Source organism: Anopheles stephensi, chromosome 2 (assembly GCF_013141755.1).
Source record: "Anopheles stephensi strain Indian chromosome 2, UCI_ANSTEP_V1.0, whole genome shotgun sequence".
In the NCBI taxonomy this organism is placed as follows: domain Eukaryota; kingdom Metazoa; phylum Arthropoda; class Insecta; order Diptera; family Culicidae; genus Anopheles; species Anopheles stephensi.
The window spans coordinates 12,457,951-12,469,957 of record NC_050202.1 but is presented as its reverse complement, the minus strand read 5'-3'; the positions used below and the strand labels follow the sequence as shown (position 1 = coordinate 12,469,957).

Here is a 12,007-nt window from a genome sequence, read left to right as displayed (position 1 = left end):
AGATCCTGGCATACGCTGATGACATAGACATCATTGGTTTGAGGCTCTCCTATGTAGCCAGAAGCTTATCAAAGGATCGAGCGTGCGGCACAGAACCTCGGGTTGGAGATTAACGAGACGAAAACCAAAATGATGGTGGCAACACCAGCGTCCCTGCTAACAAACGCTGATTTACGCAGGGGTGATGTACAGATAGGTGACCGCACCTTCGAGGTCGTCCAAAACTTCACCTATCTGGGGTCAAAAGTCAGCACCGACAACAACATTGATGTTGAGTTACGCGCAAGGGTGCTGGGGCTGCCAACCGGTCACACTACAGCCTGAGGAAACTTCTCCACTCTAAATACCTGTCGCGACGGACGAAGCTGGGACTGTACAGAACTTTTATAGTCCCAGTACTCACATATGCCTCTGAGACATGGACTCTGTCCGCAACTGACGAAGCCCTCTTAGCCGCGTTCGAGAGGAAGATGCTCAGAAGGATTTTTTGGCCCCGTTTGTGTGGAAGGACAATGGAGGAGCCGCTACAATGACGAGCTCTACGAGCTGTACGATGATCTCACTATCGTACAGCGCATTAGACTCGCCAGGCTCCGGTGGGCTGGTCACGTCATAAGAATGACACCGGACGACCCAGCCCGTAAAGTCCTTTTAGGCCGTCCACAAGGACAGAGGAGGCGTGGTAGGCCCAAATTGAGATGGAGTGATGGCGTTGATGCGTCCGCCAGAACGGCCGGAATAACGGATTGGCAGACGACGGCGCTGAACCGTGAGCGGTATCGAGGATTGTTGAAGCAGGCCAAGACCGCAAAGCAGTTGTAGCGCCTGATAAGTCAGTAAGTAGGAAAACCTGCTAGTGGAACGTTAGCTCCTTCAGATTTACCGTGCAGATACAAAATTTAAATCCATTTAAGGTTCTCGAATCACCGAAAAGACCATCGAAGGAGACCTTACTGACTACTCCTCCGATTGGCTCTGATGGCAACTGACCAGTTTGAGCTGATCGCCCTCGTCTACCAATCAATTATTCCAGACTGCATGATGGAAGCTATCTGTCATTATTGATGCCAAACATCGGAAGTCCTCCAGTGTCCTTCGACGAATATGGATTATTAGCAATCTTTTCCTTCCTCAAAACCCGAGTGGGAAGCAGCGTGTTTGTCGATGGCGACAACCTCGAGCTGGTAGAGGAGTTCAGCTATCTTGGGACTGTCGTTACTTCGGATAACGATGTACGAAGCAGCGAAACAGCCTACTACGGCCTTCACCGTCTGCTGAGATCCAGAAGCCTTCGAGACCGCACGAAACGTGAGATCTATCGCACACTGATTCGCCCGGTGGTCCGGTCCTATATGGCCACGAGTGTTGGACCATCCGAGCGGAGGATGCAAACGCTCTCCGGCGTGTTCGAGCATGGAGTGTGAAGGAGAAGGATGAACCACGAGCTCGCTGAGCTATACGGCGAACCGGACATCCTGACGGTGGCGAAGACCGGCAGGACACGATGGCTGGGGCATGTTATGAGGATGCCGGACTCATGCCCCGCCAAGAAGGTGCACGTCAGCGACCCTCAGTACGGAACGAGGCGTCGGGGAGCACTGCGAGTTCGTTGGTTAGATCAGGTGAAGGAGGACCTGTCAGAGATCGGGTGCCTACACGGATGGGAAGCTGCAGCCAGGGATCGAATTTTCCTGGAGATCTATTGTTGACCGGGCCAATGTCACGACGACGTGCTCTTTAAAAGAGTAGGCCAACTTGATGATGACGATGATGATTCCTTCCTCAAAATTTCAAACATTGGATTAGAAGACATTGAAAAGGAACTCCCGTGATGCTCCAAGCGCAATGATCTCGGAATTCAGAGCGAGAAAAAAGAGCCCCAGTAGATATATATCTAAGTGAAGCAGTCACTGCGTGATGTCGAGGAGATTGCTCCTTGATTGGATGGAGGACCAATGCGTCGAAGACAAGCGCACCTGCTTACCGGTGTGTTTCGAAGACCGTGATAGAGAGTATCAGAATCCTCGGACATAGAGTATCAGTTGACAGGTACGATCTCAACAAACTCACTAGGAAGGCACAGAAAAGCGCGGCGAACTCGTTTGCTGATTCTAGTGGAGATCAGATGCAGCTGTAGTTGTGGAAATACAACCCTGGGCCGAGTTTCATGGAAAAGAATTAGCGACCAGGCCTTGTCTCGACTACGTGCTCTCAGTAAGACCTCTCAGTTTTGAAGCAATATCCTAGGTGATGATCAGGAAATTTCACATTAAGGACATTGAAGGACTAAGTCCATAAATGTCCCACCATACTCGGGTGATTTATCCCTTCCCAAAGGTCTAGAGAACATCTTTTTGTGACATTATACAGAACAACGTATGTATCGTAACTTCCACCGCCGCTCATTTATTGAAAGGACATTCCATCCTTGAAATAGTTCATCTAAAAACAGTGCTTCTCAACACGAGTGACAGCTGTACACACACAAAGGATGTATCGCGCAACTGTGTACCGGGTTAAATTCGAACTTTTCCTCTAACACTTGGTCTACTGCATACTACAGCAGGGACTGTGGACGGATGCAGACGAACAGCACCATCTGCATCCGTCGCTACTACCACTATGCATGAGTCTTTGTTTTTTTTTTATTTTAACCCTCGAAACCTTACTCTTCTACGTGGTAAAAGGTTCAATTCAAATCGGTATTGTGCTTCTCCGCTCCCTAGTACTGCTCATTGCGGTAGGCGTGGAAAAAGCGTATGACTATCTCTGGCAGGTTCGGTGCCCGGCAGATATACTTGTGCCCGTAGTGGCTGCTCTTCTCGAACCGATGGAACTCGATCGGGCCCCACGCTTTCCCGCGCGTGTCCAGTGCTCGCCGGTAAAGCTACAACAAATTGGGAAGGCGACATTTGGGTTAAAAATGGCGCATCTTCGGCGTCGTCAGACACTTACCTTATAGCCTAACTCGAATGGCACGACCAGATCATCTTCGGCGTGCAGTATCAGCACCGGCTGCCGGAACTCGGCAATGTGCTGATCGGACTCGAAGCGCAGCATATTGTTGTACATCGGTCGGGAGATAAGCGCATCAAACCAGGGCAGATGACGATACAGCTGCAAAGCAAAACCCCACTATGATAAACCTCTTCAACACCGGATTCGGAAAATCGTACCTTCGAAAACGGATGCGCACAGATCTCTTCCTTGATGTTGTTGAACGGACTCTCCAGCACGAGCGCCTTCGGCCCGGGCAGGCTCATCTCGGTCAGCAGCGACAGCAGATGGGTCGACACACCCGTACCGAGCGAATGGCCCCACAGATACACGGGGTTCTTCGTGACGCTCGTGATGTACTGATACACGGCCAGCGCATCGTACACGACGCCCCGCTCCGTTGGGGACAGGTTAGCGGAATCACCGTACCCGCGGTAGTCCATCGCTATCACGTGATAGTTGAGCGCACGCAGCATCTGATACAGCTCGACCCGGTGCGGTGCACCGCGCGAGGCCGTATTGCCGTGCAGGTACAGCACCACATCGTTCGTCGTGGCTCGCAACGATTCTTCGAACAGGGTCCGCTCGTGCGCTTCGTCCGTTGGTTTGAAATCTTGCGCACGTACTATTTGCTCGATGCGGCTGTACCTGTCCGGCTGGTCGCCACTGGTGGCGTCCGTTTGGTCGGCCGATGGCTGTATGCTACCGCCGCTGCTGGTGGCGCCATCTATCGTCGGGAGCGTTTTGTTGGTTATCTTTTGCTGGGAAGAGTAGAGAAAAAGAGAATTAGAATGTGATAAAAGGATATCGTAGAGTGTATTAAGCTTTGTGAATTAATTCATTATTGTACTTTCTTAAATATATAAAAAATGGGTTTAATTTTAGAGATTTGTCGTGCGATTACACTGCCATCTGGTGGTGAAGCAAACAAAGTATCGTCCAACGCATCAAGCATGATGTGTGCAGAAGGGAATTGACTTATTTAACCAAATAATTTAAAGGATTTAGGATGAACACAGTAAAACAAATATTTGTTTATGTTTTAATCACACCCCGAGCCAAGAACGTGCTCACTGTGACTGGCTATTCATGTCCGTCAGATGTTCAGATACTCGACATTCGCAGCGAGAGGACACCTTTCATAGAGAAGCGTCCTACAGAAGCTTGATTTTAATAGAAGAATAACTATCGAGAGAAATTGTTGTACTGGTAAATGGAATTATAATTCAAAAGTAAGCATATGGATCAGTGCCTTATGCCGCCCAGGGGGAATTACTGTTAACAAGGCCTTTTTCCAGGGATTCTTTTCTAATGCAATCTCTTTACAGAAAGAATCATAAAGGAGGAGAATAACGGGGGAAGTATCCATGGAGCTTATCCTTCATTTCAGCAGAAACTTCATCTACACCTCTCATAGAGGAGAATGAATGAATCTCTCGTGTAACAGAAGGCTAGAGGGACCTGCTTAGTCTGCTGCGCAATGAATCAGTTCGGTGATCAGTGATTAAGTCTAACACCAAGTTGTACCAAGAATTCTTGGGCAGGCCATTTAGAAGCCCGGAAATAGTTGGCAGAGTCTCTTGAAACATTTGGTCGCATCCTTACTGGACGATAAATCCTCAAGTGGTCTGTAGAGATCAGACTCGTGAAACACTTGATCGCATCCTTATTGGACGAAAAATCCTTTAGAGATCACTAGAGAATAATAACCTGTTAACGTAGGTCACGCTCCACATGGTATCGATCGATGTAAAATGTTTGATCAGAGCTCGATGGGAGAAGATATGTATGGTAAGTAAGAGTACCTGTCTGATGAGCGGTTCCATTGCACCGACGGGAAAGTAAGGTCAAGGCAGGCAAGGATCCCTCGTGATTTTTGTCCCCAAGAAGACAAAGATCCTAGCTTTGAACGATACAGCGTCCTTTCAATAACCACAAAAGTATCCTTTAATCGATTGAGTGCCATCGACTGCCAATCATTCCATCTCATATGCACCACCTGCCAGTCTCCGATGGCCTTCTCCAGCAGTAAGCTTAAAAGAGGACAGGCAAGTCTTTCTCTCCCTGGCACTAAGGGTCCTTGAGACCTGTTGCTGACATATGATGTCAGTCAATCTCCTCCCAAGACCGGTTGATAAGCTGAATGTTTAAATTTCCCACACCCTAGCGTTGCAAACTAGTTCTACAACCTTATATCCAATACGAGGAAGTAGCAATTCTCTCGGTACAGGCCATTCATAGTACACTCTAAACCGGGTACAAAATACAAGCAACAGGCACCATCAATAAAAAATCCAATTAAAGCTTCTGCTATCAATCAACCTTTTTCCGCCAGCTACCTCTTACACCTATCCACACCAGTCAGACTTGTCAGAGTGAAAATGGACAGCCGGTGAAATTGGGCCTCTAAAATATTCATTTTCCGGACACTTGCCGTGCAGCGGGAAACAAAACGCCAGCAAACACGAACCGTATAAGTACGTTTACTGCTGTTTTTATTAATAATTTCCTTCTTCTCCTTCTCCACTCCACGCTTCGATTGCAGCTGTTAGTGGGGGGGGGAATCAATTTTACCTACAAGGCTAATCGTGGTAGTTGTAGGAAAAACGCCGTCTTAACCTTATTCGTGAGGAAAACTGTTTTCTTTTCTAATTGCATAATGGATATCAAATGTGATCATGGGAATTGCGGGAAGGTCAGGGACTGCCGGGCGGCAAGATTCGATTTGCGTCTAACAATGGGCCCCACCCCCCGTCGTCGTCGTGTGACCGACCGATCGTGTCGGCCGTCGGTTTGGGACAAAAATTGTTTAAAAATAGCCACGTGCTTGCTTGCTTGCAAACGAATTCGCACCGAATAGTTCCGAATTAAGCCACCGACTTGAAGGGGGGGGAAGGTTGTAATGGGCACCACCTTACCTCATCCACGTGCAGTTCCTTCGCGTAGCGGCGCACCAAATCGTTCGGCAGCACGTGCCACACGGCAATGTTCACATCCTTGTCCTCCTCCTGGTCGCGGTAATTGATGTAGAAGTTTCTCGTCGCATACAGCCCACTCTTTTCCGGCCGCTTTAGGTCCAAGCTGGGCGGATAGGTTACTGGAGGTGGTGGGGTGTAAAATCAATCTGAAGCCTGAAAAGCGGTGCCCGCCGGTATACTTACTGAAGGTGAGAAATAGGATGTTCTTTTGCAGTGAGACCGAAAACTTGAAGATGATCGGTAGTATGACGAACACGATCACAATCACCACCAGCAGCACCGTACACGTCACCCGTCCGATTCTGAAAGTGAGAGTGTACGGAAAGGGATAAGTTCCAAAAGACCCCAACAGAAGGTAACGCGACCTAACGAGACATTCGGGCAAAATGCCCTCCCCGAAGCGGAACGGAAAACAGGCCTACAGCTTTGCGACGTCGGCACCGTCGGATCTTGGGCCGAGTGAGGTGGGCTGTGACGGTGTGTGCGACGACACTAGCAGGTGCATTTTGCGTGAACCAACGATTCACACCTGCCCGCACGGGGTGCGCAACTCTACTGACTGGCACACCCGCCTCTTAGCATCTTGGTGGCGGAATTGGTGAGCTGCAACTGCAAATTCTTTTCAACACTTAACTCAAACGAGTGATAAAGTTTTGTCTTTCCTTTGCGAGAAAACGATGACGACAGCTGGAGCTGCAGGTTATAGAGATACTAGCAGAAAGGGCAGGATTAGGAAGACAACTCGGCTCGGCGGCACAAGGTGGCAGCAAGCAAACGGGCAAGTGTAGGTGATTAGAAAGAATTGCTAAACGTGATAAGAGCCGGGCATGGTGTGTGTCATCGAGCCTTATCTACTTTCTTCAGATGAAACTATTTTAAACAAGTCGTGCCAGATAGCTTGCCCTGGGGGTACGGGATTGGTATTGGTCTATAATGCACCATTGATTGAGTTTTTTATCCGTACTTAAAATTTAACCTAGAATCATTTTAGTTTTGCATCTTAGTTCGAAATAGACTAAACGTGTCTCATAGCATATGGCTAAGGCATTATTGCATACGTGCAGGCGTTATGAACCGTCACAATTTTTTTTTTTGTGAACCAATATCAAAATTTAAAATTTAATGCTCAATAATAATGATAATTGAGCTAAAGTCTGAATAGATGACCCCCTCCCCCCGCCCCCCGCCCACTCACGGCACTCATTTTTCGCTACTGAGTTACCCAAAAAGGTATATTTTTCAGAATTTTTACTGTAAGTATTTATTTATTTATTATTTATTTATTGTTTTTAATTATTATAAATAATTATTACAACGATTTCTCACATTTTTGCTTAACTTTTACCTAAATTTAAGGTAACTCAGGAGCGAAAAATGATTGCCGTGAGTGGGGTGGCATCTATTCAGACTTTTTCCGATAATTGTACATTAGTTTAAAAATCTGTTAAAGTATTTAATAATTAAATTAAACAAGAGGAAGCACAATTTAAGATTATGAAAAGTAGAAGCGAAAAAGTAAAAACAACTTAAACAAACACACAAGAACAAGAACTTGGTAATGATAGAATAAAAAACGCATTTAAAAATCACAATATAAGCAAAATTGAAGGGAAATATGATGATGTATCGAATAGTGATGGGTCGGCCTGGAGTCGAGCTCGACCGGTAGGCGCAACGAGTGTACTGTTCTATCCCTGAGTACATGGTGATTTCGGAATGGTCCATGGATTAAACTGAACCCCATCGAACTCACAAGTCGACTCGTTGCACCAACAGGTCGATCCGAACTTACGGGTCGAACTCACGTATGCTTTGCTGCATCTACGGGTCGACCCGGACTCGTTGGACTTGGGAGTACGACTTGAACAATTCCGGGATGCTTACGCTTCAGTGGTTCTTCTTCTTCTTCTTGAGCACTACAACATTGAAAGGTCTCGCGGCCTGCCTATTCTGACTTGATTTTACCCGTAGATTGATAGGCGACTCCTTCGTACAGGGAGGTGGTCTGGATGGGATTTGAACTTGATTTCGGTCTGGATCTGTATTTGGAACGAACAATAATAGGAGTATGTTTTCACGCTTTTCCAAATGCGTTTGCCTTCATCCAAAGAATTTTGAGCGATTTCCCATATAATTCAGTTGGCGCCGAACATTCGTCCTAATTAAAGGCAGATAAACATCTGAGAGCTCATCAAAACCCCTTTGGGATAGCCCTTTATCGATCCCTTTCCTTTAAACGTTACTAGAATAGATAAAAAATTATAGTATAAAGTTCAGCAAAGATCTGCCTCCTTCAAGCTGTAGTGCTCAAAACCCATGCATTCAATTCACATAGTACGTGCTACGAATGCTTCCAGGCATGATAACCAGGCAAGCATACAAAGTCCATCTAACGATTACGCAAAACGCCAGCGGCATTTGTTTTGTAAACGTTTCAGCGATGTACGGTCATTTGCAAAATTAATGCAACACAAGGAAGGAAAGTACTGTTTGCTGCAGTACAGAAGCAGATAACAAAAAGCGGACAAGCACGCTGCAATTCACAAACTTATCTGAGCAGCAAGATCATCAGCATTAGAATGTTTGTGCAAATTTTGTGCGAAGCCAAGCCAAACACACAATGGCCCCAGTTGATCATTCGATCGTTCGCGACTAGACTTCTAGCGTATCTTTTGAGCGCGATCTCCCTTTGAATGTGCGGAGTGGTCCAGAACGATCCACACGGCGCCCTTGACCGTTTGCGCCATCGCTTTAATTCTATTAGCATCCTTCCAGAATGGGACGATGCTCGCGACTGCTGGACGTGTCCGGTGGTGCAACCACGATCGGCACCACAACCCCTACTTACATAACATTTAAAAACGATTCGGTGATCAAAGCACTAACAATTCGACGCTCACACGATCGACGCGACACAAAGACACACAGAACTATCCGCAGCATCCGCGGACGGGGACTCGTTTTACTTACAAATCGGTCAACCACAGCCCGATCGCAATCCCCGGCAGGACGGTCGTCTTGAAGAGATCGGTAATCAGACGATCGAGATCGAATATGGCCATCGTTTGGCGGGATGACGTTGGGCTGCCTGCAGCTGTGACCTTTTGCTAAGGGATGATGATGATCACACACGCGTATCCTTTCGTGTCACAACGCCAAGCATCTACCGGGTTACGTTCCCGGGGGCCGAGCAAGCGGGGAAAACGGGGCGTGGGGAGTTGGGGGGGCAATTAATGTAGGGGTGGGACAAAAAGCGCACGCATGCACACGCCAAAAAATACACACACACACGCAAACACTGGAATCTGTGGAGGGCGCGCTAGGCGACTGGCGCTGTCTGACAACGACGATCGGTCCGGTCTACTGCTACTGGGGCCCTGCTCGGATCACGGACGGTGGTCGCACACTGCACAGCAGGGAAAAGTATGAATCACACACAAACGCACAAGAACACACACAGAGAGGCACAAATACACACTGCTGATTGCGCGTTACTAGCAATGCGGGCAAAGGAAATGCTTCTTTCCTTCACCGGAACCAGGAACCGAATGCGCCGCGCTTTGTGGGATAACAAAGGAAACTCGTATCGGCGGGCGGCCAGCTCGTACTGAGTCACCTTCTTCTGTCGTCTGCCGATGTTTTTTTTTTTTTCTTTTTGTAGAATCGTCGTTCGGATTTTCTACTCCGCGCCACGCCACGTCGATGCGAATCGAGGATGATCAGTGCCGAAATCGACGGCAACTGAACTGTCAATTTGATATAAAATCACACACACTCACACACACCACTGGTTGTTGGCGATCCGTGCGATCCGCGTTGGAATGCACCGCTGTTTACACCGGTTTTTGTTCGTTACATACACACACACACCCATGCAAAAGTCACCAACTAACAACACACATCCAGCAGCAGCAGCCGCACCGTCATGCTCGACGTCGTCATGGAGACGCCCTTTTCCATGGAGCGAATCAAAACAAAACCCACGATGTAATGATGAGCTTTGCTAAATGGGGTTTTTGCAGGGTACGCACACTACTACATACAGCACGGGAACGCACTTCGCTGCTGCGGGATTGTAATCGGATTCACCTTTTGAGAGCGCGCCGCTTGACGGACCAGTACATGCCTGCGTACGGTATGGTGGCTGAAAATGCACAGCAATTCTCCTTTTCGAACGCTGACGATGAGAGCCGCTACTCGGTTGGGTTGTGTTTTGTTGTACTACCACGCTGCTGCTGCTGCCACTACACCACACCGGCCTACCAACGACCGTCGATAGATACTAACCCGGGGAGGGTTAATTTTGCGATTCACGCAATACGCGATCGGCGCCAATCTCCAGCTGGATCAACATCCGGCAGTGACGTACGCAAGCATTCCCGAGCACTCCACAAACACACACACACACACGGTGAATGATGAACAATTTGATAACGCCGCGATTAGGCAACGATTACAATGATTTGAACCATATAAAACTGGTTACGATACACGCGCACACACAGAAGGGACGAAACAAAACGAATGTGTGCAAAAATTATGCGCAACGCGGTGCGCGCGCGCGTTCAACGCCGGTTGAACAGTGATGCAAAACTGGCCGGTTTAACAATTTTGCGCTAAATGCGTTCGGCGATGCTGTGCCTTAAAAAAAAGTGGCTGGGACAATCCGTGTCTGGCGGTACATTAATAGTCGGAAAAGGTCGCAAAAAACCTTCCCGGCCCCACAGTGCGCAACCAATTCGGCAAGCGGTTAAGATGCGCGCGCGTGCTTTGCGTACGTATTTTGCGTTGCCAAATGCTGCCTGCTGCTCGAGGGAAGCAGGAAGGCTAAGGTAAAGTGCACCACCAAGGTGCAAGGTTTTCGGGGTGGAACAATTGGACGAGTGGAGGAAAAAAGGACTTAAATATTAAAGATCAACCCGTTTTTCCTGATTAACCCGATGTTCAACGTCTAGCGGTGAGTTAGCTAGCACGTGACGGCCGTGCCGGGAATCGACCAAAGTCGAAAATATTTAGGACAGCTTTGACGACCATCTCTCGCATTCGTAGCGAATTTTAGTTTTTTTTTTTTGGCACAGATGTATATTACGACGTTTTCGTGGTTTGTCGCAAGTTTGGCACACGGTGTGACGTTGGCAAAACAAAATTAGGGTACAAAAACGACAAACAGCGCGCACAGGGAAGAGACAGTGGTGGTGCGGTAGTAGACAGCGATGGTGATGGAGGCCAGATGGTGATGTAATTGCACTTGTAAGCTGTAATTAAACAAGGGTACGGAGGAGGGTTACGGAAACGATCAGGAATGCATATGCAACGGTATGATACATTTTTTATGGCCAAAATAATTACCCTATTTTCTTGACATACGAATGTGAAAAGTGGCACGGTTTTTTATACCCACAAACCCCTTAATTTACCGCTTGAACTCTTTGAAACTAAAGCATTTGGATGGTCTAATAACACTTTCTAAGCTTTTCACGGCTTAATTAGGACACCGCACAAACGTAAACAATCGATATTGTCACAGCGGATAGGGAACAACTAAGTTCGTTGTTGGCTAAAGTGAGTATCGATTAGTAGATTATTCTTATCAAACAGTTTAACGTTCGCAAACCACTCTTGATTAGACGCATTTTATAGATAAATACGAATAGGGGAGATTAATCCATTGCAAACATTGCTCCTACTGTTCGTACCGGAAAGCAATATGGGGCCAGCACACTGATCGATTTCCCTTTCAACATGCAACACTTTCCAACACTATTAGATTTAATTGCTTACATTATCACTTTTACTTACTTTTTGTAGTTACAGTCCCTTTCTCAGTCATTTTATGTATTTTTGGTTCATTTTTAGCAGCAAACGCCGATCTTCTTTCCAACAAAACAGACAAAGCTTTGCCACATGTAAACAAACACGCGCTGTCAAAGCCAGCTGACAGCGGGAGAAAGCTTTCTTCGGCATTGCTTAGAAAAAGCTCCACCTAAGCTGTCAACCTTTTGTTCCAAACACATTTTAGATCGGTTTGGTTC

General features: G+C 47.3%; 1 protein-coding gene across 5 annotated transcripts; it reads right to left on the bottom strand.

The window, feature by feature from the left end:
• Positions 1-2,381: 2,381 nt before the first annotated feature.
• On the bottom strand, positions 2,382-11,922 carry LOC118504092 (lysophosphatidylserine lipase ABHD12). 5 transcript variants are annotated; one of them, XM_036038173.1, is made up of 7 exons: positions 11,775-11,922; positions 10,065-11,230; positions 6,159-6,277; positions 5,916-6,094; positions 3,177-3,758; positions 2,956-3,117; positions 2,382-2,887 (listed from the first exon to the last, which is right to left on the bottom strand). In XM_036038173.1, the coding sequence occupies exons 2-7, from the start codon at positions 10,097-10,099 to the stop codon at positions 2,723-2,725; spliced, it is 1,242 nt and encodes a 413-aa protein (XP_035894066.1). In that variant the 5' UTR covers positions 10,100-11,230; positions 11,775-11,922; the 3' UTR covers positions 2,382-2,722. The 5 variants fall into 5 exon arrangements, with proteins under 5 accessions (XP_035894066.1, XP_035894067.1, XP_035894064.1 ...); XM_036038174.1 differs by lacking the exon at positions 11,775-11,922 and adding an exon at positions 11,325-11,527; XM_036038171.1 differs by lacking the exons at positions 10,065-11,230; positions 11,775-11,922 and adding an exon at positions 8,946-9,926.
• Positions 11,923-12,007: the final 85 nt, after the last annotated feature.